Raw genomic sequence first — 25278 nt, 5'->3', positions numbered from 1 at the left:
CGAGTTATCTTTGTTTTGGGTTGCAGCTATCATAGGCAGTCATGGCGTCTCAACATCACAGCGGTAATGAAACCGACGGCAGTCCAGTACCGGAGGGTATTGCCTACATCTTATCCCTTTACTCTTCGTCGTATCTATAGATGTCAAAGCTAAATACAGTTTATGGGCAGGTTGCTCTGATATGTTAACGAACAAAGGAGTAGTTGCCGCAGGCGCTAGACGGGTGTGGACTGAACGCGAGGAGGCCATCCTTTTGGCAGCTTTGAAGGAGTTGGCGGCCACCGGCTGGAAGTCGGATAATGGTTTTCGTTCAGGGTATCTAACCCGTGCTCTGGAGGCACTAAAACGTGAATTTCCCAAAACTGATATCGTCGTGCATCCTCACATAAAGTCGAAAATCACATCTTGGAAGAAGAATTACTATTCGCTAATGCAGATACTTGACCGTAGTGGAGTTGGTTTCAATGCGGATGGTGAGTATAAGATAGATATCGACGATGAGCAATGGGCACAAGTCGTGCAGGTAATACAATTCGTTCATTAAATTGGTGATTGATTTGGTTATATAGCTTATATGTATTTGTGAAATAGTCAATTGTTTAATCTAATTGCATACTTATACTGATTTGTGATAGGCATGCACCTAAAGATTTTCTGGTATAAGCCCTCTGACCATATGCATGCTTCTATTTGGTGTAAGTTATGTAAACTGTGTTTGTTTACATTGCATTGGCAGAAAGACAGCAATGCCAAGTACATGAGGAATAAGTCGTGGCCTATGTTGAATGACTGGAAGGAGCTTTTTGGGAAGGACCGTGCAGAGGGTCTTAAGGGCATGGACACTGGCGAGGCGGTTCAAAAGATTTATGGTCCAAGGGTTGCTGTGGGTGAAAGTTCAGCGAGGTCTTCCCCAATTACATTAGAGGAACTCTTCCCTGATGAAGTTTTCCCGAACGGTGTTCTGCCTGAGATGGTTGATGAGAGCACTTCCGCACCGCCCCATATACGTGTACCTCCAAGGTTGCAGAACAAAGCACCGAAGAAGAGGAAGCCTGAGGACAAGATGAGCCACAAATCCTATAGGCCATTACGGCTCTATATTCTATTACGAAGTTCTGTACGACATCTGATAAATGCGGAACTTACCTGCTTAGTTGCGTCGTTGTCGGACATTGATCGTCGGCGCAAGCTATGGCTTAGACGGTTGGACTGCAATCTACCTAAATACGAAACTGCGGTTTGAATACCAAACCCACTGCCCCCAAATGACTCAATTGAACACAAGCGATTCAATCCAACAACGACGACTAGCCGTTTTCACTCAAGACACCGCACGAAACGCCGCCGTGAATAGCAATTGGTGGTAGAATGTGGAGTAAAGTATGGATGTGAAATCATAGAACGGGGTATTGAAGTAAATTGGGTGAAATTTGAAATCTTCAAACACAATTACTCCTCCCTATCGCATGGTGGAGTGGAGACAGAGTTATCTCTGTTTTGGCTCGCCATATCCACGATGGAGTCGGGTTGTGAGATGTAAGGACCGGGTCTATGAGATAGCTAACATGGAAACCAAACAGAGAAGTTAGGGTAAATAGGGTGGAGTATCTATGCCTAACACGGATAACAAACGAGCCCTAATAAGATTGGTTATAGTATTATATTACGCTGCGCCCGCAGCTGATTATTCCCCGGCTTGAAATAGTGAGCGCGATTTCGCTCTGCGCCACGTGGCGGGAAAATCTAGGGGGTGCCTATGGTAGTCCGCGCCGCAGATGACTCATCGTCTCAGTTTAAAGCCTCACTCAATTTCTCTAAGCACAGCGTGTTTCTTTTCGCACTTTTTTTGTGAGAATTTCATATCTAATTTTTTAAAAAACCCAAAAACGTTTCTTTTCTTCTCCGACTTGGCGTGGACGGAAAATCTGGCCGCCGATCAGTGGAGATTAGTTTCAGAAAAAGGTAGTACGATTGCTAGAGCAAAAAATGATTTGATATTTAATACTAGTACTCTTGTTGTTGCTTGTGACTTTTAGTCCCTTTTTTTAGGGTTATGAACTCCATTTTGATCAATTTTTTATGATTCTCAGTCTCATTGTTCATTCATTGTATGTGAATCATTTCAATGTTTATTAGCATGTTTTGTTTTTGTGTAAATGTTTGATGTTTTTAGGGGTTTAAGAACATTGTGTTGGTTGAGACTGAGTTAATCTATTTTGTTTGCTTGGTTGAATAGATGTTAATTTGGATGGAATGCAGGAATGTTTTGGTTTTTAATTCATGTTATTTTCTGATATTCTGTTGACAATTGTCTTTCTATTGCATGGGCAGCCAGCCAGCCACAGAAGAAATTAGGCGCGATGATGCATTTATTCTGATTTTTTGCTTTTGAAATGGGAGTTCTTCCGTGACCTGAGATTTTGCAATTTCAAACGGAAGGTTCTAGATGGTAAAACTCTATATTTGCTCAGTTGAATTAAATTTGGTTCAATTGTTGAAGGGTTATTTTAGTGGCCGACTGTTCTTGTGTTGTATGAATATCGTTTGGGGTGCCTCATTGTGTTAAATGTTGTTAATCGTTATTTATAAACCCCTGCTATTGCAACCTATCAATGTATGCTTTCATTTTTGGATAAATGAATTTTAAAATGCTTAAAAGAGTTTGTTCTTGTAACATGTTTCTTAGTCAATGATTGACTTTGATATGATGATGAAAGTCTTGCTTGAGTAGTTGATACACTGATAGGACCTACTTCCTGTTGTGTATGTGTGGAATGTGGATATATTCTTACATAGGTGTAGATCTGCTTAAAGTCCAGCATATATGTTTTTTTGCTTATTTATAGAGGTTGACATCAAGAAATGTTGGGAGTTCCGAGTAGGCATAGTTTCTTCTCATGGTGTCCAGATGTAACTATTTATTAATTTGAATCAACTTGCTGGTTACCAAGATTATTAATATCCAGTAGAGATTATATCGTTGTGGCTATTAGGTCAGACAATTGTTAGTGAATGAATAAGTTAATGATTGGTCAATGATTATGACTAACGAACATGATTTAGATATTTTATTTTTTGCACTGTAATGCAGAAAAACCAGATGTTATTATATGCATGTGTTTTCATGTTGTGTGTACAATACATTAAAGTAATGAAAAAAGATGCATGGTATCCACAAAAAGCGATGCACGAAGAATAAGGGTTTATCACATTGCTTAATTTTTGTGGTATATGAGGGTTGAATATCAATAACTCTCAAAGTTAAAAACTACCTTTAGCTGAATTTCTTGAAATTTTTATGTTTGTAGATATCTTACCCCCTCATATGTTAGTATGATCTCAACTGGGAAGTTAGTAATGAAATCTTTACATGATAGCTCCTCGGTGCCATCATTTTCATAGTATTTCTTAATTTTACGCAATGCTCTACGAAATAAGCAAATATTCTGTGTCATCGTCCTTGATGTATTTCTCCCTCATCAAGAATATCAATTTATGAAAGCACAAAATTTTCTTTAAAGTTATTTTTGTGTACTTTTATAAGGGGTCTAGGCGTCTAGCTAGTATTCATCATCAATTGAAGCTAACCTTAGCAGTCATATGCATTTAGTTTCCGTCATGTAGATAGTATATACTGGCACATATCCTTCACATTGTAGGATACTTTGTGTTCAGCTTGAGCATGCTGTCCTTCGTTACAGGAATTTCCTAAACAGACCCATATCTCAGGCTTGTCGTTTAGGTTCACATGTTAAACAGTGTATTTCAGTTGAAGAAAGTATCCCTGATAAGTACTGTAAGTATGTAACAAAATTTTTCTGCCAAATATGTTGCCTTGTCCCGAAGCTTGTACAACGTTGAGAATGTGCTTCATAAACACTATTCACTATATTTTCTTTCTTCTTAGTCACTCACAGAATATAATTATTTGCATTATAATTATAGGCATCTTAACTTGGGTGTCTATTGAGATATTCAAAAACCCTTCTTCCGAATTGATATTGTGCTGTTGTCTGTAATCACTGATTCACTATTATCCTCAATTCTCTTCAGTTATGTTTTATTCAGTTTAATGTCAACAAGACGTGTTTGCATTAAATTCCATTGTATTTATATAGATTTTTGAGTCAATCAGGGTTTTCTTTCCATTTAGAGATTTATGAATAATATTGGAACCTCATGATAGCAATCGTTGCGGTAGTGAATTATTGTTGCACTGTTGCAGTTAGTAGTTAGAGTTTATTCGAGTCGGGATTTATTATTAATTTGTTTCAGATTAGGAGTCAGGTCCATTTTGCTTGCAATGGGCTTTAGAGATTAGGGTATTATTATTTATATTTCCTCACTGAGCTAGTAGTGTGTCTTTTTTCTTGGCGAGTTCTTTATGGATTTTTCCAGAGGCCTTGTTAAAGGATTCCTTTTGCAGGTCAATTCATTATTTGGGCTTTTTTTCTTTCTTTCTGTTCTCATGGCTTTGACTCTATCAAATTGGTTTGTGTAATAAACATCCGCACCAATTTATCGAATAAAGATGATGACTGACGAGAACATAAAGAAATCCAAGTAATTGAATAGAACTGTCCAGAACTGACAGAGATAAATGACGTGCTCCTAGCTTATTGATGAACTACATATAATAAAACCCTAATCTCTAAAGCCCATGCAAGCAAAACGGACCTGACTTCTAATCTGAAACAAATAATTTTCGACTCCTAAATAATTAGTCACTGCCACGATCACTATCACTTCCCTTGCTTGTCAATCTTACCGTAGTACGCCTTCCTCGTTAGTGAGTTGCTATGCATTTTGCATCATATATTTATTTGTTTAATTGATGATTCCTTATCCCAAACAATATAGAAACTTTTTTCCCCCATGTGAGTAACATTTTCCAAACTTAAAGTATCTGTGGCATTCAATGTTCTCTTACTCTAATTGGTTGGTATTTTTATTGTTGTTTACCTTTTAGTAAATAAAAGTCTCTCTTGGTGGTGGCAGTCTTTTCAGAACAACATCTTTTGGTTGCCCAATGGCTCTGGTTCTGTGGCTAATGGGGAGATCTGTTATGAAACTTCAACAAGAATAGATCAGAAACGTCCTCATCAGTATTTTATGGATTCTTCTGAGCAGGAGTTAGTTGTTAGCAAGAAGCAAGCAGTAGAGCCTTTTAAAGGAACTTCAGGACCTGTAGTTATGGAAAGTTCTTTTTGGCATGATGGTTCCCACTTTCAGTCTGAAAGTCTAATCCCAAGCCTGTTCACCCCCAAGCCGGTGCAGAGTTCTAATTTTTCTGATAATAATAATCCCCCCGTTACGGCTTCCATGAATATGGAAAGGAAGGAACCAGGGAACCAATTCGGAAATGACTCATCGGTTTGTTTAACCATGTCTCATGCAGTCAATGACACTTTGTGTCTGAACTCTGGACCTAGGAAAGTAAAAGTCAATGAGGTAAGGATACCAGAGAATTGTTTGCCTGAGTTTGTTGGAAGTACCTTTACCCGTGGTGAGAAGAATGATGCTATGACAAGCACATTTCAAAGGACTAGCAATAACATGTTTACTAGACCTAGTTATAATACTGAATTGGGAAATGCTATTTCAGTGGATCCTGCTTACAGTAAGCTAGACAAAAATTTTGTTTCAGTTGGGAACTCCTCCAGCAAGAGAGATGGAAATTTTATACTCTCCAGTCAGTACTACAATGGGATAGATAACAATGTGCTGTCTATTGGTCAGGCCTTCAACAGAGGGAATTACAACATTAATGCCCTTGGAGAGCAGTATGAAAAGGAAAATGGAAATTTTTCATCAGTTTGTCCTACATACAATGGTGGCCAGGAGAATCTATTTGCATTGGAGCCTTTCTACAGTAAAGTAAATGAGACTTTCATATCTGCAGGTCCCAATAAGGGGGAGACTCATATTGCTTTTCAAGGTGAGCAGGATGCAACTGTTGCTTTAGGAGCTCTCTACAATAAAGAAAATTCGAGCATCCTTTCAATGGTTGAGCACTCTAGAAAGGGCGAGGAAACTACCATATCTTTCGGAGGCTTTCAGAATAATGTTGAAGAGAGGGATAACTCTGGAAGGCTCATAAGTAGCTATGATGTTTTGCTAAATCAATCCTCTGCTCAGTCTTCCGGGGCACTGGGGCAAAAAGATTCTACAGATCAGCTAAGTGACAATGCTATCTCGGCGTCTTCGTTGCAGCCTGATGGTGCGCCTAAGAATAAGGATCAAAAGACCAAAAAAGGATCGTCAAATAATTTCCCTTCAAATGTTAAAAGCTTGTTGTCCACTGGCATTCTTGATGGGGTTCCAGTGAAATATGTTTCATGGTCAAGAGAGGTAAGGGGAGATTATCATTCTTTTTCCATTTTATTCTAGGTTACATTATCTTAACCATAAACATGTTTCCCTGTAGAAAAATCTTAGGGGAGTGGTAAAAGGGACTGGTTACTTGTGTAGCTGCCAGGATTGCAAGCTTTCTAAGGTTAACATCTTTCCTTTGTCATATGCTGAATTTTCCCTACTGCTAACTTTGTTTCCCAACTTATGATGTGCAGACTATCAATGCATATGAGTTTGAGCGCCATGCTGATTGCAAAACCAAACACCCTAACAACCATATTTACTTTGAGAACGGGAAAACAATTTACGCAGTGGTCCAAGAACTGAAGAGCACCCCTCAGGAAATGCTCTTTGACGTGATACAAAATGTAACAGGATCTGCAGTCAATATGAAAAACTTCAATATTTGGAAAGGTGAGACTCATCCATTTATTTAGAGCATCCGCAATGGGGCGGACGATAGGCCGCCCGATGCCTCGGGCGCTCCCAATAGATCGTCCGCGGACGATAGGGCATCGTCCGCCGACTGTGGGCGGAGCGGACGATGCAAAGCGTTTTTGTTTTTTTTTAATTCCGAAAAATTTATTTATATAAATACCCCCTACCCCACCTTCATTTGTAACCTTTCCATTCACTTTTCCACACTCAAATTACACTATAAAATGGATTCCGGTGAATACTCCTACCCCACCTTCATTTGTAACCTTTTTTATAATCAATGTAGGATTTGCCTTTTTTAATTAATCGTTGTATTTTGTAATTATTTTGCATTGACATATTTGAAAACATTTAAATTAATTAACAAAACAATAGTGAAACCTATAGGGCGTCCACTGCAGGTGGAAGGGTAGGAGGATAAAATGCTGACGTGGCGGTGCATAGAGCGGGCTTTAGGGCGCCCCATTGCTAATGCTCTTATACAAGATTTAGATTAGGTCATAGTGCTGTTTTTATTTTTACCTCTGGCCTGATCTGATTGAGCTGTATAATTTCATTTCAGCATCATATCAAGCTGCAACCCGAGAACTTCAACGTATTTATGGGAAGGATGACTTGATCGTGCCATCCTGATATGTTATCTTTCATGTTATCAAGGTCTGTTGATTAACTGTTGTCCACCTAGCTTGTCTAAATGACAGTAGGAATCGATCAACTCTGGAACATAAGATTTGTTGATCGTGAATCTATGTTGTATTTTGGATGTGTAACTTGTTTTTAACAGTACTGTTCAGCTTTATTTAATGCATATCCTCTTTCATGGGAGATCTTTTAAGTGATCATTAGATGCCTATTGTTCTGCTTTAACCTCATCTAGCTTAAAATTTTGTGCCCATTTTACATCTTGAAGACTTGCATCACATTTCTCTCCAGGTTGGATCATAAATCCACGTGCTTGCACTGTGATTGCAATAGTAATCTAATATTTGGATTACTTAGATATTCTGTTTCTAAGTTTAGATATTAATGTCTGTCTCAATGCAGCTCTTGTTACAATCTGCAAACTGGGTAGATCAGAAGAGCTGATCTCCATCAGGTACAGCGTATCTATCTAAGCATTTTCTGTCGTTTAGATGTGCAATCTTGCAATCCTCGTTTTTCTGTTTGAAGCTATTGTAGGCAGAACCTCTAGCAGCAACATGTTCGTTTCTGTCACATTAGTATCTTAAAACTGTTGCTGGAAAATCTCGTTGTTACGTTCTCCATAAATGTTTGATTAAGCCTGGTGTATTTATTTTCTTAATCTACATATATGGTATATATCTATTTTATTACAAAACTTGTTCCTCTTAAACAACACTGTCGCCAGAAATTGCCTTGGTGACAATCGTGTTGGAGGTCTGATTCTCTAGTGATTGATGGTTAAGCTCCGACTGAGGATAGGTCGATATGCTCTGATCTCGTGTCTTCCCCCATATAACTAGATACAGCCCAATTACAATCACCGTGGCTCCTGTTACCCTGCATTTTCATCACCCCTCTTTTAGCATACAAGTTAGATTTCCCAGATAAACCCTGGTAAAATTGGAATACCAAAATTACGTACTTCCCAACGTTGAGCTGCTCTGCGAGGATGAAAGAACTCATGACTGCAACAATCACCATGTTTAGAGGATTGAATGAAGTAACAAAAACAGGGCCTTTCTCCTTCATGATCACTCCTGATACATAGTAGCCAACTCCAGAACAGATCAGCCCCTACACACACACACACACACTTGTCAAAAAGTTATTATAAACAATTAGTTTATAAGGTGCAGAAAAATGCATATCCATTGTGTTCTTACAGAGTAAACAGAAGCTAGAAGTGTGGTGTCCCATCCAATAGACCAGATCTGAGCATTGCCTCTCGTGACCACGAGAGTGAGCACTGTCCCTTGCAATGCTCCGAGCATGCATATCAGGCCGGTGAGGGAAAGTCCAGCTGGGTACGACTTCAATGTGATCGCCTGTAATGAAACAAAGATAAAATTAAAAAAAAAAATTAAAATAAAATGAAAGATGATGGATGATATATCTATGTAGACCTGTAGAATGTAAAAAAAGGACCAACAGACACAAGCAGCTCCGATCATCATAGCTCCTTTGATAAATTGTTGGGGATCATTGTCTTGAGCAATAGATGTGGAGTTGGTGTTTCCTTTGGTCCATGGCAATTCTATAATTGAGCCTTTTACAATAGTCATTATCATTGCTCCACCTACAGTTACTATAGTTCCCATAATCTTTGCCTGGCTGTGCAGTCTTCTCACGTTCACGCTTTCGAGCCTGTGCCAACAATGTCGGAATGGGTTGATAAACCTTATATTCTACGTTGGCAAGTGTTGTTTAGTTCAAAATTGGTACCTCATGAGCCATGCTAATAGAAAGGTGAGGGCTGGAACAGTGTTACACATAGCCGCTGCAAATGTAGCTGTTGTGATTTTCAGCCCAATGTAGTACAAGTTTTGATCTATCACAGGCCTGCACTTGCACATGTACAGTATTACATAAAAAAACATGCAACCTTAAACATCATACTCCCTCAGTCCCACCATAAGCGAGACGCTACGTTTAAACACTCGTTTTGAGAAAATGATATTTAATAGAGAAGAGTTTCTCTACATTATTGTCTTCTTACCTCATTCTCATATCATTTTCTCAAAAAGAGTGCTTAAAGGAAGCGTCTTGCTTATGGTGAGATGGAGGAAGTATTAACATAAAGGAACTAGCTAGAGTAGTTACTCCAATAGAGCAAGAAGGAATATTTTGACGAAAATGGAGAGCGTCATTCTTGGCCTGATTTTCCTGTTTAAAACCAATAAACTCTCAATAGTAAGCTTCAACTGATACATGTATCATCTGATCTGAATATAGAGAGTGGAGAGGAAGAGAAAGATGGGAATCGAACCTCTCGAAGGCAAAGGCAAAAGGTGCTACAACAACCGCAGCGGCGATATTTCTGTAGACAGCAAAGGTGTAATGACTCATTCCCTTGTCCAGAGCTGACTTTGCTATTATACCTAAACCTGCATACCCAAACTGCAACAATATTACAGCCAAATATGGTCTCAGCTTTCTCACTAATTTACCATCCATCTCTGTGTGTGTATGTGTTTGTGTTCAATGTTAACTCCTCTAAGGTTTAATGATATTGATACATGTATGTATAAGTGTGTGTGTGTGTACCTTATGTATATATATATATACATATTTTGGTTTGGAGTTGTGTGTTGTAGTTTGGTTTCTGTCAGGGAATGAGAGGGGCGATGGAAGAACACGACAGCATTGAATCAATGGATTCCACTACTAGATGTATAACAGTGTGACAAACTAATACTTTTACAACAAGCATGTTAAAGTGAAACGTGAAAAGAAGCTTTAATTGTGAATATATATATCCCATTTCAATTATTTTAATTTCTTGCGGATTTGGATTATATGAACTGTCCTCCTTTAACAAGGATACAATCCTCATTTCAATTCCGTTAAGACTTACTAAACAGGCCGGTTATGGATATCATCGCGATATATAAGGTCCTACTCCGGTATACATGACTTGGTCGATATTGCCATAAATTCAGACTTAGCGCATTAGGTACTTTTCACGGGGTGCTCAGTTACTTAGATAATTGCCCAAAATTATTTGAAAGAGATTAATTTTGTTTTATTGGGAGATTTTTAGTAATATGACATGGAGATTGTACCATATATCACGACTCTACTAACATTGGTTTGAACTAAGCAAGGAGTAGTAAAATATTTATAAAATAAATTCAAGGCTGAGAACTGGTATGGACTGGTCCCCCTGAAACTGCTTAATTGGGTCTTAATTGCATCAAGGTATAATATAAACATATAAAAAACAGATCCACCAAATAAGCATAGGAGTAGTGATAATTGAAACCTGGTGCACATAAGAAGTATGACATCCTAATCAGATCTCACTAACAGCAAATTATAATGCATGAAGCACCATTAATTACGTGGTTGTGAATTATCTGTCCAAATAAGCGAATCAATTTGCCATCTCCAAATATAATATTAGTTGTACACAAGAAACATATTTTTTCTTGAAAAAGAAATCATATGTTGAACACTCAAAGTTGATGTAGCTGGACACAAATTAATATAATTCCGTTTTTTATGACAATTATTAATTCATGTCATGACAAATTTTAAACGACTCTACTATAATTTGGAATTACAATTTGTTTAAAATTTTAAATATACTTAATGTTAGCTGTTGTTAGTCAGAGATGTAAGTATTTCGTAATAGGTTGTAAGAGTGATTAAAATTGTTTAATTAGCCAATCAACAAGACGTTTTTTATTTAGTTACTTTTTTTGGTTTAATAGTTTAGTGCCAAACACGTATTCATTCTTAGCTAATGAAATTATTTCCAAACATCTAGCACAGCCCATTGTTGTGTTGTTGGTGTCGAAATAGTAGAAATTACATACATCATATAAATAGATAGATTATTATAATATATAAATTAATAACAAAGGGTGCTATGAATTCTGGTTTTTGATGGTGGCAGTAGCCAAATTTTTTGAGCAACTCCATGTGTAGCCATGTAGGCTTCGTTTATTAGTTATTACTACCACATAACATCAATAACCACTTTAGTTTGTTATACCCATGAAAATATTTCTCTTTCATTTCACCATCCTATTTTTTCTGTGTCTTATGATTTCAATTTGACCACCCACCGCATGTATGATTTGATGTCATTAATCTCACTATTTCTTTTATACTTGTTTCAAATTCATTACGTATTATAAGTATTGTAGTATAAAATTTTATACTTACTCATTTACTTTTGTAATATATACTTACATAATCAATTTCTTAAAGCAAAAACTTTGGTGCGGCCATCTCACGCAATTATTCCCATACAAATTAAATATAACTAAAAATGAATCAAAGAATCTCGAACAAGTTTAGTACAGTGTTAACAGGTGCCAATGCCAAACATGATTGCCAATTTAGTTGGGACCTAAATAAAAATATGGTAAAGTAACTGAATTTGACACATACAAAAGTCATAATTCAGAAATGATGTGTTTGTTCGGTTCTCCAATGAACTTTGTTAGAATGGAAAACTTTTTCTAGTGTATTTCTCTTCTTGTTGAGAGACATGTATACTATTGGAAGTGACTAGATTACAACATGGTTTTAATTTTCAATGTGTGCATCAACATTTATTAAATTAGAGAACTAATGTAATTAGTTTGTTGTTCTTTTCTAAAAAAGTTAGTTTGTTGTTTTATATCATGAATTTCGGAACATTTTATGTTGCTTTTGAGATAGATAGGTAGTTCCACATTTTGATCTTGTGGCAATTTGCCTTTTGTTTTTAATACAAGTATGGTGCATTAAGCTGAACTCAGCAGTCACTCTTTGAATATGGTTGGCTGGATTAATTACAACTAAATAGGTCTTAATTAAGATTTCAATTAGAATGATACATATTCGAATTTATTAATCTACAAATAGAGTGGTTGCACATTGCAATCAGGTGTACAAAACTTAGACCTATCTTTTTTTAAGATAAAACAGAATGAATGGAGGTCTCTTTAGAGACAAGAATTAGTTTCACCAATATCTAATTAAATAACAATCTTAGAATCGCACTTTCATTGACTAGCTACACTAGTGTCCTTCCTGTCAATGGCACAGCCCTCCGGGGATATCGTGCCACCGGCTCTAGTAGGAGGCCAGTAACGGAACACAGATCTTCCGATTATATTCTTTGAAGGAAGGGGGCCCCTGAGAAAGCATTCATTCATAAGAAAATGTTAACTGAGCAAGTATTTCCATCTCAATGTTTGAATGCAAGAAACTATTACCAGACATGTGAGTCATAGCTATTGTTGCGATTATCGCCCATAACAAAAACTGAGTTCTCCGGTACACGCTGCAAGGAAATATACTTATATGAGACCAAGTACACTTAGGAATAAACTATGCAGGTCAAAGTTCTAACGAACAAATTCTGTAAATGTTTCAGTTTTAAGTGTCCTAATGTCATATTCCTAATGGTATAACGTATTCGGCACAAATAACCTCATATTGCCACTTCTTGACTTACTTGAATATAAAAGCCTACAAAGATTGGACTAATTAACTCGTTAAGTACAGTATATTTATTTATTTGGCTGGTTTCAATAGCGAATGAGGTTGACAGGAAACAGTTAAATATGTGAAACCAACCATACCATTTGTGTCATTTCATATTTTGGTGCTTCAAGAATATAGTCTTCATTTCGCACAACTCCATTGACGATCAATTTCCCGTCATGAACCTGCATTAGAAAATAAACATGAACAGCTGCCTAAATGGAATAGGAAATACACTGGATGCCAAGAGAAATATATCACTACTGATTGTCAAATCATTGAGTTTGCAGCAACAAGATAAGAATGTTAAACGAAGACAATAGATTTAAAGTAGTATTACGATTTCATGCAATAAGGTTGCTCTATAGAATTGTAGCATCAAACTAATATCTGGAAACTAATAGCAAATGGAGATCATGTCCATCCTCTAGTGATGTTACCTAAAGGTTTAATAGAATAAATCGACGACAATATTATGCCTTATACATTTGGTGTATTAAGATTCCATTGCCAGCACTCAGCAGAGCAATTTAACTATATCAATAGAATATTCTCTTTAACATTCCCACATGTGCACAATCAAGCAACCAACAAGCTCAAGTTTGCTTTTACAACACCAGTCTATATAGATTCTCATATTTAAGAAAATCATAGGGAGCAGAACTACAGCAGTGGTTTTATCCAAGCAAATAAATTCAGGAATTTTAGCAATGCTCTACTAATTTAGCAGATAATTCAAATTACATTATTGGGATTCCAGCAACCAGAACTTAAATCCTTACCAAAAAAGAGGACATTTTCAAGTCTCACCTCAACAGTATCACCTTCTTTTGCAACTATCCGCTTGATAAAAACATCATCATCTGTGTAGCCAACTTCTTGCAGCACGGGTGGGCTTTTAAAAATTACAACGTCATTTGGACAGGGTTTTCGAAAATAATATGAGACCTGGAAATGGAGAATAGCTAAGTACTAATAGAAAAGGGGGCTCTGCGGTGGAATGCAAATAAAGAGTCAAGGAAGTAGTTCCATCAGAGAATTTAAACCCTTAAACCCAGAGGGCCTCATTAGTACACAACTGATTATGTGCACTAATCCGAGTATAAGGGATGACAGAGCATTTTTAGACAGGAAGATTTCATGGTAGCACACTACATTCTAGAGGGATGAATCAAGTAAATGACACGAGTTAAAAAGGCAAACACATGATACAGAGTTAGAAAAACTATTGGCAATGCATAAGACTGAAAATAACTTTTTTATACACTAGAATACAATAGCTATATAATTTGATCATCTGAAATTTTTTATCAACATTGAAGGATAAGTGATATGGGACTAGCCTACAAACTTTGATTTTGTACAGCATTAGGAGTTTAGAACTAGCCTAATCCTATAGATACACATTTTTTAACTACAGAACGTATCCTGTAAGAACCAAAACTCAGACAAAAACAAGATGCAGAAAACAAAGAGTGCCTCAATGTACACAATTGATTGAAAACTTCCTCTTACTTCTACATTATTTAAGCGAGTAAATTTTGAAATTTTAACCGTATGAGTCATACATTGCAAGATAAGTGATGGCAGAACTACAAATTCTCCACTATTTCCTTCATCGTGCTTCTTTTCTCTGTTTGTGCAATGGTAAAATGCTCTTTTAACATGAACAAGGCAAATCAAAATTTCAAGCTATAGCTGAGTAGTAATCACGAACAACACTAAAATTTAAATTGAACGAAACTTGTGAAGAATTATACCTTTTCAGCTATAAGTCTATCTCCAACATCAAATGTAGGATACATAGACAAGGAAGGAATATATCGAGGCTCAGCCACAAACGATCTGAACGCCAGCGATATGGCGACCACCGCAATAACAGTTTTGAAGTCGTCTGAGCTGAAATTCAACCATTCTGGCAAGAGACTATCACTCTCTCCTGTTCCGTCATCATCTCCATTGCTGCCGCCGCCGCCGCCTCCACCGCTGCTCCCAGTCTCAGGCGTAGTTTTGGCAGTGTCCTTATTGGAGACATTACAACGCAGGGGCTGCAAGCGATGTCTTCTAGGGTTAGGAGATGGGCAGCTGGGGGGGAGTTTAAATGGAGTTTGGGTGGTCGAAAATGGTGAGGTTAGGGTTCTCTGGAAAGAGAGTTGGGGGATTAGCCCAAGCTGCAAACTCATCATCTGAATTTGATTTTCCCCTCTCTCTCTCTCTCTCTCAAATTAATTGAAAGCAGAAGAAATTGACTTGGCTGAGTTGCAAGCTACACTATCCAATTTAGGTATTTGAGATATCAATCACAATAAAAAAACTCATCTTTTTGGAATTCAGCAGCTCTAAACTGTAAATAATCGTTTTTTTTTTGGTTTTGCGAAAATTTTGTGAGATGAAGGGCTTGGCTTGATTATTCTTTCATCTAATCGATCATAAAGATTATAATGATGGATGTATTTTGATAAATTTTGTATATCATGAGTTATATTTTACATCAAAAATTACAAGAGTATAGTAAGTTTGCTTCTACTAAAGTGCACTTGTAAATTCTGTAAATTTTTCTCATAATGATCGTATCAATATCGCATTAATAGTTGCTAATTTGTGGGGGTAAGTAGGTAAGCTCTAAAGCTACTAAATGAACCTTTCGAGCATGATTTTCCTCAATATAAATCAACAAAGCTCAACAGTCAATAAGAAGAATTCAGTTTCAGTAGAGAAAATATACATTTGTATCACTAGTCTAGTGTACATAGCTTTTCCAAAGAATATTAAAAAACTTGTGTGAGAAATAGAATCACAAATTCTCTCTGCTTAATTTGGTTTCTTCCATAACTCTTTAGTCTACCAACTGCACAGCTGCAATGACTGGTATTTTTTCTCTCAATTTCTGTGTGAGGGCTACACGAACTGTCATCACGCCAGCTGCAGGTCCGCTTAGTCTAACCTTTACGACAAGGTCGTTGATATGAACGAGCTCCAATTCTCCACCGCCTGTGCCTGAGAGGTACGGTCTAATCTCCGATAGAACCTGCAATATCCGATACATGATTGGGTATTATTATCTTCGTCACTGGGATTATAGTTTGAATTCCTTCATTTGGATACTAATCAACAAAGTTATCCCATACTGTTTTGTAAAAATTATCAAGAGCTTTAGCAATATCTGAGAGTTCCAATCCATTTAATGTCATTCGGTTGTTATGACTCATTATCATATGATTATCTATCTAGGATTAAGTTTTGAGATTATTTTAGTTGGAGATGGTGCCTATGACTTATTATCATATGATTATTTACCCACAATCAGCGTTTGCTACTTTAATGTATATAGTTTAATCAATGTGGATCACATTCCTAGCTATATATGTGATGGAGCTGCGAATTTTCGATGATGATGAATGCTCGTAAAAATAAATTACGACACAGAGAATTACGTGGTTCGATTTACTGAGGTAAATCTACGTCCACGGGAAGAAAAGAGGGCAGAGTTGTATTGCTTGATCTGATTTCTACAGCTTACAAATACAAACTTGCTATATGGTGTTTTATCTCTAGAGAGCTTAACCTTTTTTCTACCAGATCTAAGTTCTATTTATGTATTGAACTGAGATCGTGGCTTGCATCACCACCTTAAGTCGTGGAGGTCACGGAGGTCATGAGATCCTGCATGGCCACTAACTAGGCGGTGGCTTACATCATCAGTAATTATGTCGTGGATGTCGTGGATGTCGTGGAGGCTGCATGGGTCCACCACTGGATAGATCGTGTCTCCCAGTTCGGTATTGCCGAGCAGCTTTTGCCGATGCTGAGACCGAACTGCTGAACTATTGCCGAGCAGCTTTTGCCGATCTGAGAGTAGAGCTTGATGCCGACCTGAGGGCAGAGCTTGAATGGTTGGCTTTTACCGAGCTGTAGGCTGAGGCCGAACTCTTTGGTTGTGCCGAACCGAACTCTTAGCCGAACTCTTTGGTCATGCCGAACTGATACTCTTTCTTGGGCTTTGTGCTGGCTTGTTTAGTACGTACTCCATCACTACCCCCCCCGAAAAGCGAAGTGAATCACTTCGGCATTCTGGATAAAGGTACGGGGTAAGTTGATGTTTGTCTTTGGTCTTATGAAGTGAACTCTTCTTTGACCAGACTTGGTCCTTGGTCTTGACGAAATAAACCTCTTTGATCGGACTCGTCTGTGGTCTGATGAAATAAACATCTTTGACCGGACTCGTCTTTGGTCTGATGAAATAAACATCTTTGACCGGACTCGTCTTTGGTCTGATGAAATAAACATCTTTGACCGGACTCGTCTTTGGTCTGATGAAATAAACATCTTTGACCGGACTCGTCTTTGGTCTGATGAAATAAACATCTTTGACCGGACTCGTCTTTGGTCTGATGAAATAAACATCTTTGACCGGACTCGTCTTTGGTCTGATGAAATAAACATCTTTGACCGGACTCGTCTTTGGTCTGATGAAATAAACATCTTTGACCGGACTCGTCTTTGGTCTGATGAAATAAACATCTTTGACCGGACTCGTCTGGTGTCCTAATTTGGCGAGCTTTATCGCTCGGATCGGACTTTCCGCTGTCCTAATTTGGGGATCGGACTTTCCCTTGTCCTAATTCGGCGAGTTTTATCGCGTGGATCGGACTTTCCCTAGTCGTAATTCAGGCAAGTTTTATCGCGAGAATCAGACTTTTGTTGCAGTTCGTTTCAGACGAAGTGCTTGATTCTTAAGCCGAATTGTGGTCTTGTATCCTCTTTAGAAGCTTGGACTTCACAATCGTTGGCTTATTGCAGCTCGTTTCAGACGAACTGCTTGTTTAAGCTGAATTGTGGTCTTGTATCTTCTGTAGAAGCTTTGACTCACAATCGTGGGCTTGTATATGTTCTAAAAAGGGGATCAGCCTTCGAAGAACAAGATACCTCAGTTACATTTGTAAGAGACGACACTCACATAGATAGACACAACGCACGTAAGACAAACAAAAACGCACATAGGCAAAGAGAGCAAAGAGAGCAAATAAAAAACAAGGAAAGCACATAAGACTGACTGACTGACTGACCGGACTGTCTCTTACAAATGGAACTTCTTGAGGTTGGAAATGTGCCATGTTCGGGGTACCTGTTCTCCTGACATGTGAGCCAATTTGTAAGACCCTTTGCCGAGGACTTCTGACACCCGATACGGACCTTCCCATGTGGGTTCGAGCTTGCCCAGCTTTTCTGCTCGGCTTACTTCGTTGTTTCTCAGGACGAGATCTCCCACTTGAAATTGCAGCTTCTTCACCCTTTGGTTGTAATACCGGGCTACTTGCTCCTTGTACTTGGCTGCTTTTATGCATGCCAATTCTCTTCTTTCTTCGGCAAGATCTAGCTCAGCTCTCAGTCCGTCGTCATTCATTTCTGGGGAGAAATTTAGAGTTCGGGGACTGGGTACGCCGATCTCCACCGGAATTACGGCTTCAGTGCCGTACACAAGGCTGTACGGAGTTTCACCGTTGGAGGTTGTGGGTGTAGTTCGGTAGGACCATAGGACTTGAGGGAGATTTTCTACCCATTGTCCTTTGGCTTGTTCTAACCGAGCTTTTAACCCTTTCACCAGGATACGATTTGTTACCTCCGTTTGTCCGTTTGCTTGTGGATGAGAGACCGAAGTGAACCGCTGTTGAATATTCAGCTCTTGGCACCAATTCTTGAACGTCTTGTCGGTGAACTGAGTCCCGTTATCCGAGATGAGGATGTGGGGTATGCCGAATCGGCACACTATGTTCTTCCAGACGAAATCCAATGCCTTCGAGCTCGTTATCGTAGCTAATGGCTCAGCTTCCACCCACTTCGTAAAGTAGTCCACGGCAACGATTAGGAATTTCATTTGCCGAGGAGCTTGAGGAAGTGGTCCCACTATGTCTATGCCCCATTGCATGAAAGGCCAAGGGCTCTGCATAGTGGATAGATCGGTCTGCGGCATCTTTGGGATATTTGCATGGATTTGGCACTTCGGGCAGGTCTTGACGAGCTGCACTGCTTCTTGTACCAAGGTTGGCCAATAATATCCCCATCTCAGAACTTTTTTAGCTAAAGCTCTGGCTCCGATGTGGCTACCGCACGATCCTTCATGAACTTCTCTGAGGATGTAGTCCGTCTCTTCTGGTCCTACGCACCGCAATAATGGCTGGAGGTAAGACTTTCTAAAGAGGACTCCTTCATGAAGTTCGTACCGAAGTGCTCGGCACGTGATCTTCCGAGCTTCTCTCCTATCCTCGGGCAATTGTCCTTGATCCAGATACTGCAAGATCGGCGTCATCCAGTTCGGCGAGCTGGATACTGAATGTACCTCGGCTTCATCAATGCTTCGATGCATTAATTCTTCCGCCTTTGAGCTTGGATCTGAGGCCAACTTGCTTAAGGTATCTGCTCGGCTATTTTCCGCTCTGGGAACGCGGATTATCCGAAAATAGGAGAAACTTCGGCTGATGCTTTGCGCTTTGTCCAAATACTTCTTCATTCTCTCGTCACGAGCTTCACTTGTACCCAACATGTGATTTACTATGATTTGTGAATCACAATGGACTTTGAGAGATTTGACGAGCAGACTTTGCGCTAACTGGAGTCCGGCCAGGAGGGCTTCGTACTCGGCTTCATTGTTAGTAGTGGGGAATAGGAACCGAAGTGAGTAGGTTACCTCGTGTCCATCGGGAGCGATAAGCAGAATACCAGCTCCACTTCCCGTTTTATTCGAAGCTCCATCTACGAATCCGCTCCAGCAGTCCGGCGGCTCTTCTTCGGATTCCAAGGGCTGTGCTAGTTCGGCATTGGCAGAATTTTTCTGTTCGGCAATGACAGGGATTGCTTGATCGAACTTGGCCTCTGCAAGAAAATCTGCCAAGGCTTGTCCCTTGATGGCTTTCCGAGGTAGGTACTCGATTGAGTGTTCTCCTAGCTCTATGGCCCATTTGGCGATTCTGCCTGATGCTTCTGGCTTGGTCAAAACTTGCCGAAGAGGCAGATCAGTTAAGACGCGTACCTTGTGAGCATAGAAGTATGGCCGCAGTCTCCTTGCTGCATTTACTAACGCCAGAGCAATTTTCTCCAGAGGTTGATACCTTGTTTCTGGACCTCTTAATGCTCGGCTTGTAAAGTAGATGGGAAACTGCTTTAGGCATTCTTCTCGTACAAGCACCGCGCTGATGGTTTGATCCGATGCCGCTAAGTATAAGAGTATTACTTCGGCTTCGGTTGGAGCAGAGAGAATAGGAAGCTCGGCTAGATAACTTTTGAGCTCGTCAAAGGCCTTTTTCTGCTCGGCTCCCCACTCGAACTTTGGTGCCTTTTTCAACACCTTGAAGAACGGCAGTTGCTTTTCGGCTGCTTGGGAAAGGAATCGATTCAGTGCGGCTAGACATCCGGTTAGCCTTTGCACGTCATGTATGGACTTCGGCATCGCCATGTTCTGAATGACTTGAACTTTTGAGGGATTGGCCTTGAGTCCGTCCTTTGAAACCCAACAACCCAGAAACTTTCCCGAATCTACCAAAAAGGTACACTTTTGGGGATTAAGTTTGAGGTTGGCTTTCTTGAGCACGTTGAGAGTGGACTTGAGGTGGTCTTCGTACTCCGAAGTGCTTTTGCTTTTGACAACTATGTCGTCGACATACACTTCAACCTGCTTTCCGATTAGGTGCCGAAAAAGCTTGTCTACCATCCTTTGATAAGTGGCTCCGGCGTTCTTTAAACCGAATGGCATCTTTTTATAAGCGAAAATGCCGAAATCGGTAATGAAAGCTGTTTTCGGAGCATCACTGTCATCCATCAACACTTGGTGATATCCTTTGTATAAATCAAGAAAACAGAAAATTTCGAAGCCGATCAAAGCTTCTACTTTTTTATCTATATTCGGAAGGGGATAGCAATCTTTAGGACAGTGCTTGTTTAGATCGGTAAAATCTATGCACATCCGCCATCCTCCTTCTTTCTTCTTGATCATCACAGGATTGGCCACCCAAGAAGGATATTTCACCTCGAATAGTACATCCGCTTTTAGTAATTGGCGGACTTCGTCATGGATGACTTGGTTTCTTTCTGCCGCAAAGAGTCTTTGCTTCTGTTTTACTGGCCGAATTGAAGGATCAATATTTAACCGATGAGTGATTACCTCGGGGGGCACTCCGGTCATATCCAACGGAGACCATGCAAAGACATCTTTGTACTCCTTGAGGAGCTGAATGGTCTTTTCCCGGAGTAGAGGCGTTCCTGCGAAGCCGATCTTGACCGTTCTGGATGGATCATCTTCGTATAACTGAACGGTCATTGAGTTCGGCCCTGGAGTGACTTCGGTCATCTCGCTTGCCTCTGACTCCGGTTGCTGTGATTGCTATGCTTGATGGTGCCGAACTGATTGCTCGGCACTTCTAAGCGCAATCTGCAGACATTCTCTTGCTCTCTTTTGATCACCTCGGATGACCGCTATCCCACCTTTAGTGGGGATCTTGATGGTGAGGTGATAAGTAGAGCAAACGGCCCGAACTGTGTTGAGCCAGTCTCTCCCCAGGATGATGTTGTACGGGGACCGAGCTTTCACCACAAAGAACTCGATCATCGTACTGGAGCTAGTAGGCGCTTTTCCCACCGTGATCGGAAGGCTGATAATACCTTCAGGGCGGGTGTCTTCCTGGGCGAAACTTTTCAGAGGAATTGGAGCCGGACTGAGCCGAGCTGGATCCAATTCCATTTTATCGAAACATTCTTTAAAAAGAACGCTGACTGACGCTCCTGTATCCACAAATACTCTGTGGATCAGTTTGTTTGCCACTCCGGCTTGAATGACAATAGCGTCTTGGTGAGGAGAGATGGCTGGGACGGGATCGGCATCTGAAAATGTAATCACTTCGTCTTTCTTCAGCCTTTTATGTGTTGGCTCCTCTTGATTGGAACCTCTGCGTTCTGCTTTTAGGGACGACTTAGTCTTCCCGGCAGGGAGAGCATCAATAGTCTGGATTACTCCATCATATTGCGGCTCGTCGTCGTTTTCAGGATCCTCATGCCTTTTCGGATCCTGAGGATTGCAGTTCGCACCTCTCTGCCTTTTGTTCTTTTTCGGCTGCTTGCTTTGGTATTTTTTTAACGTTCCTGTTTTCACAAGAGCATCAATACCTGCAGCCAAATTTCGGCACTCCTCGGTGTCATGACCGTGGGCTTGATGGAAGGAGCAATATTGATCCTGAGGTCGCCGCGCGGCCGATTTCGTCATCCGCTTTGGCTTTTCGAACATATCGGAATGTAGTTCGAAAATTTCCGTTCTTGACTTGTTCAATGGTACGAACTGAGCGGGCGGCTTCTCAGGATTGAGACGTGGTCCCAATCTGCCTTGTACCGGTGCCCTTTGAATTCTTTCAAAAGGAGTTCGGCGAGGAAACCTCTGATCGCTATGATCGGGCTTCTTTTCGTCTCCTCTAGATGAGCTGTCTAAAGACCGTTTTCGACGGTCTGCCTCATCGGCACGGGAGAACTGGTCCGCAATGTCCCACATCTCTTGAGCTGTTTGCGGACTGCATTCCACGAGCTTTCTGTAGAGAGCTCCGGGCAGGATTCCATTTTGGAATGCCGAAATGACAAGTAGATCATTGAGATTATCTACTTGTAGGCATTCCTTATGGAATCTCGTCAGGAAGTCGCTGATCTTTTCGTCGCGACCTTGACGTATAGAAAGCAGCTGAGCCGAAGTGATCCGGGCTTCCGCTTTCTGAAAGAACCTCCTGTGGAAAGCATCCATTAGATCTCGGTAGGATCTAATGCTGCCTTGAGTGAGGCTGTCGAACCACCTTCTGGCGTTCCCGATGAGCAGCTCGGGGAACAGCTTGCACATATGGACCTCATTGAGACCCTGGTTCGCCATATTATATTGATAGCGTCCCAAGAAGTCATGAGGATCCTCTAGCCCGTCATAAGTCATTGACGGTGTCCGGTAGTTCCGCGGCAAAGGAGTTCGGGTGATATCGTCCGAAAACGGAGTCTTTAATGCTCCGTACATGGCGAACCCGATATCTCTTTGGTACGGAGGAGATGGAGTTCTCCTGTGGTTCCGGTACCGAAGAGGAACGGGAACATGTCGGGGTTGAGGATTCTTCCTCCTGGAAGACACGTTACTACTGCGGTAGTGACTTTCATGTCTGGATGAGGAGGGAGAATCCGCCGTTGTCTTCTCCGGCTGTTGGCTCTTCTGCAGGAAGGTTAAGAACTCCTCCTGCTTCTCGGCTAAGAACAGCTTGACAGCTTCATTTAAATCGGGCTGCTGGGAAGACTCGGTGCGATGACTCCTGGAGCGGCTTGTTCCTTCTTCGTGAGAACTGGAGACAGATTTCTCACGAGGCTGCTTTCCAGGCCTATGGGCTGCTGGATTAGCTTCCTCATGGTTATCACGGACGGAGGCACGGGTGTTATGTGATCTGGTATGCATTTTTTTGGGGTGGAAAAAGGGTCAAAAATTCGCTTTATCACAAATTTGGTTCTCTGTTTCCCACAGACGGCGCCAGTGATGGAGCTGCGAATTTTCGATGATGATGAATGCTCGTAAAAATAAATTACGACACAGAGAATTACGTGGTTCGATTTACTGAGGTAAATCTACGTCCACGGGAAGAAAAGAGGGCAGAGTTGTATTGCTTGATCTGATTTCTACAGCTTACAAATACAAACTTGCTATATGGTGTTTTATCTCTAGAGAGCTTAACCTTTTTTCTACCAGATCTAAGTTCTATTTATGTATTGAACTGAGATCGTGGCTTGCATCACCACCTTAAGTCGTGGAGGTCACGGAGGTCATGAGATCCTGCATGGCCACTAACTAGGCGGTGGCTTACATCATCAGTAATTATGTCGTGGATGTCGTGGATGTCGTGGAGGCTGCATGGGTCCACCACTGGATAGATCGTGTCTCCCAGTTCGGTATTGCCGAGCAGCTTTTGCCGATGCTGAGACCGAACTGCTGAACTATTGCCGAGCAGCTTTTGCCGATCTGAGAGTAGAGCTTGATGCCGACCTGAGGGCAGAGCTTGAATGGTTGGCTTTTACCGAGCTGTAGGCTGAGGCCGAACTCTTTGGTTGTGCCGAACCGAACTCTTAGCCGAACTCTTTGGTCATGCCGAACTGATACTCTTTCTTGGGCTTTGTGCTGGCTTGTTTAGTACGTACTCCATCAATATGCAAATGGAATATGACTAAATGAACACAAAAGCTTACCTTCTCCACATTTTCTTCATTCAAATCAAGACCTGTTTCTGTGTCAAGAATCTGCTCGACTGCTTCGATTTCAGGGATCTTATCGGTGAGACGGGTCTCGATCCCCATCTTAAGGGTCATGGTGGAGCTGGGGCAGGAGCCGCAAGCCCCTTGGAGCTTGAGCACAACAACAAGACCATCAATCTCATGAAGAGCCACATTGCCTCCATCAGCCATGAGCCCTGGCCTCACTTCATCCAACACCTTCTCCACATTCTCCTCAGTCAGTGGCAGCACACACACGACACCTTCAAATTCCAATCATATTTATCCATTCAATTCATGCTTAATTGCTGATAATAGCAAAAACAATTTCTTATGAAACGTGTTGGTAACCAAAATCTTATCAAAGTTGGGATCTTGTTTACCAATTACTACTATTAAGCTAACCCTTGATTTCAATTCAACACAATTAAACACAGGTATGTGAAATCACCAGCGCGATTCTTGATTGGGGGGGCAGGATTGAATCTAACAAAGTGTTTGGTGTGAAACTGGCCCCTGAAAAATGGGCTCCTCTCTGAAATGAGATTCTGTAATAGCAATCAACAAATATTAATAATAATGTGATGCAGAATTCATGATTTAGAAGCGTTTATACATACATGTGAGTGGGAAGAAGCAAAGCGCTGCAAAGGGAAAAACTGCGTCTTGATGAAATGGGTTTGTGCGGAAAGTGCTCCCATTTCCGTCAAATTTCAGGGAAGGATGAAAAACCCATGAAATTCTTAAAGCCCAGAAATGGAAAAGTGAGTATCTGGTTGAAGATGGTTGGCGGGGAATGATGCGATTTGTTGATGATAGGCTGAACACTAGGATTTAGTTTGTGGATAGCAAAATCTAAGATTCGTACGGATATTTTAAGTACTCCCTCCGTCCCGGACCACTTGCACTTATTTCCTTTCTGGGCGTCCCAAGTTATTTGCACTATTTCCGTTTTTAGTAAAAATTTTCACCTACAGCCGTAATATTTGACTTTGCTATACACTCATTCCTTAATCTCCGTGCCGAAAATGAAACGTGCGAGTAGTGCGAGACGGAGGG

General features: G+C 40.5%; 4 protein-coding genes across 8 annotated transcripts; 1 reads left to right on the top strand and 3 right to left on the bottom strand.

Annotated features, from left to right (window-relative positions):
* The first annotated feature begins 1681 nt into the window (after window positions 1-1681).
* LOC121769063 lies at window positions 1682-9802 on the top strand. 3 transcript variants are annotated; one of them, XR_006043468.1, is made up of 8 exons: window positions 1682-1962; window positions 2332-2449; window positions 4999-6351; window positions 6428-6496; window positions 6570-6768; window positions 7355-7449; window positions 7837-7888; window positions 9709-9802. XR_006043468.1 is itself a non-coding variant. In XM_042165733.1 (7 exons), exons 2-6 carry the CDS (start codon window positions 2447-2449, stop codon window positions 7423-7425), a joined length of 1695 nt encoding a protein of 564 aa, XP_042021667.1. In that variant the 5' UTR covers window positions 1682-1962; window positions 2332-2446; the 3' UTR covers window positions 7426-7449; window positions 7837-7970. The 3 variants fall into 3 exon arrangements, 2 of the variants coding, with proteins under 2 accessions (XP_042021667.1, XP_042021666.1); XM_042165733.1 differs by lacking the exon at window positions 9709-9802 and having other exon boundaries at window positions 7837-7970; XM_042165732.1 differs by lacking the exons at window positions 7837-7888; window positions 9709-9802 and having other exon boundaries at window positions 7355-7634.
* On the bottom strand, window positions 7759-10151 carry LOC121769064 (WAT1-related protein At2g39510-like). 3 transcript variants are annotated; one of them, XM_042165737.1, is made up of 8 exons: window positions 10021-10151; window positions 9743-9873; window positions 9577-9639; window positions 9199-9315; window positions 8880-9120; window positions 8640-8801; window positions 8399-8550; window positions 7759-8313 (listed from the first exon to the last, which is right to left on the bottom strand). In XM_042165737.1, exons 2-8 carry the CDS (start codon window positions 9820-9822, stop codon window positions 8142-8144), a joined length of 987 nt encoding a protein of 328 aa, XP_042021671.1. In that variant the 5' UTR covers window positions 9823-9873; window positions 10021-10151; the 3' UTR covers window positions 7759-8141. The 3 variants fall into 3 exon arrangements, with proteins under 3 accessions (XP_042021671.1, XP_042021670.1, XP_042021669.1); XM_042165736.1 differs by lacking the exon at window positions 10021-10151 and having other exon boundaries at window positions 9743-10006; XM_042165735.1 differs by lacking the exon at window positions 10021-10151 and having other exon boundaries at window positions 8640-9120; window positions 9743-10006.
* Window positions 10152-12260: 2109 nt separating this feature from the next.
* On the bottom strand, window positions 12261-15373 carry LOC121769547 (chloroplast processing peptidase-like). The gene is made up of 5 exons (XM_042166387.1): window positions 14718-15373; window positions 13768-13905; window positions 13056-13142; window positions 12687-12754; window positions 12261-12606 (listed from the first exon to the last, which is right to left on the bottom strand). The coding sequence occupies exons 1-5, from the start codon at window positions 15141-15143 to the stop codon at window positions 12474-12476; spliced, it is 852 nt and encodes a 283-aa protein (XP_042022321.1). The 5' UTR covers window positions 15144-15373; the 3' UTR covers window positions 12261-12473.
* A 226-nt stretch (window positions 15374-15599) lies between these two features.
* Window positions 15600-25024, bottom strand: LOC121767596 (nifU-like protein 3, chloroplastic). The gene is made up of 4 exons (XM_042163901.1): window positions 24840-25024; window positions 24671-24767; window positions 24196-24482; window positions 15600-15985 (listed from the first exon to the last, which is right to left on the bottom strand). Exons 1-4 carry the CDS (start codon window positions 24918-24920, stop codon window positions 15794-15796), a joined length of 657 nt encoding a protein of 218 aa, XP_042019835.1. The 5' UTR covers window positions 24921-25024; the 3' UTR covers window positions 15600-15793.
* Between the last annotated feature and the right edge of the window lie 254 nt (window positions 25025-25278).

The sequence above is a fragment of the Salvia splendens genome, chromosome 15 (genome assembly GCF_004379255.2).
Source record: "Salvia splendens isolate huo1 chromosome 15, SspV2, whole genome shotgun sequence".
NCBI classification, from domain to species: Eukaryota; Viridiplantae; Streptophyta; class Magnoliopsida; order Lamiales; family Lamiaceae; genus Salvia; species Salvia splendens.
Note: the sequence above shows the minus strand (reverse complement) of the source record. Positions and strands in the feature narration are given on the sequence as shown.

Coding starts and splice junctions, on each gene's coding strand:
- LOC121769063 (XM_042165733.1), top strand. Junction 6,352..6,427: donor ATGTTTCATGGTCAAGAGAG/GTAAGGGGAGAT, acceptor GTTTCCCTGTAG/AAAAATCTTAGGGGAGTGGT. Junction 6,497..6,569: donor AGGATTGCAAGCTTTCTAAG/GTTAACATCTTT, acceptor TATGATGTGCAG/ACTATCAATGCATATGAGTT.
- LOC121769064 (XM_042165735.1), bottom strand. CDS start 9,930: ATGGATGGTAAATTAGTGAGAAAGCTGAGACCATATTTGGCTGTAATA. Junction 9,316..9,576: donor TTCCTTCTTGCTCTATTGGA/GTAACTACTCTA, acceptor GTGCAAGTGCAG/GCCTGTGATAGATCAAAACT. Junction 8,314..8,398: donor GAGCAGCTCAACGTTGGGAA/GTACGTAATTTT, acceptor ATGAAAATGCAG/GGTAACAGGAGCCACGGTGA.
- LOC121769547 (XM_042166387.1), bottom strand. CDS start 15,143: ATGATGAGTTTGCAGCTTGGGCTAATCCCCCAACTCTCTTTCCAGAGA. Junction 13,143..13,767: donor AAGAAGGTGATACTGTTGAG/GTGAGACTTGAA, acceptor TTTCTAATGCAG/GTTCATGACGGGAAATTGAT. Junction 12,755..13,055: donor AATATGAAATGACACAAATG/GTATGGTTGGTT, acceptor ATTTCCTTGCAG/CGTGTACCGGAGAACTCAGT.
- LOC121767596 (XM_042163901.1), bottom strand. CDS start 24,920: ATGGGAGCACTTTCCGCACAAACCCATTTCATCAAGACGCAGTTTTTC. Junction 24,768..24,839: donor TTGCTTCTTCCCACTCACAT/GTATGTATAAAC, acceptor TTGCTATTACAG/AATCTCATTTCAGAGAGGAG. Junction 15,986..24,195: donor ATGAAGAAAATGTGGAGAAG/GTAAGCTTTTGT, acceptor CGGATATTGCAG/GTTCTATCGGAGATTAGACC.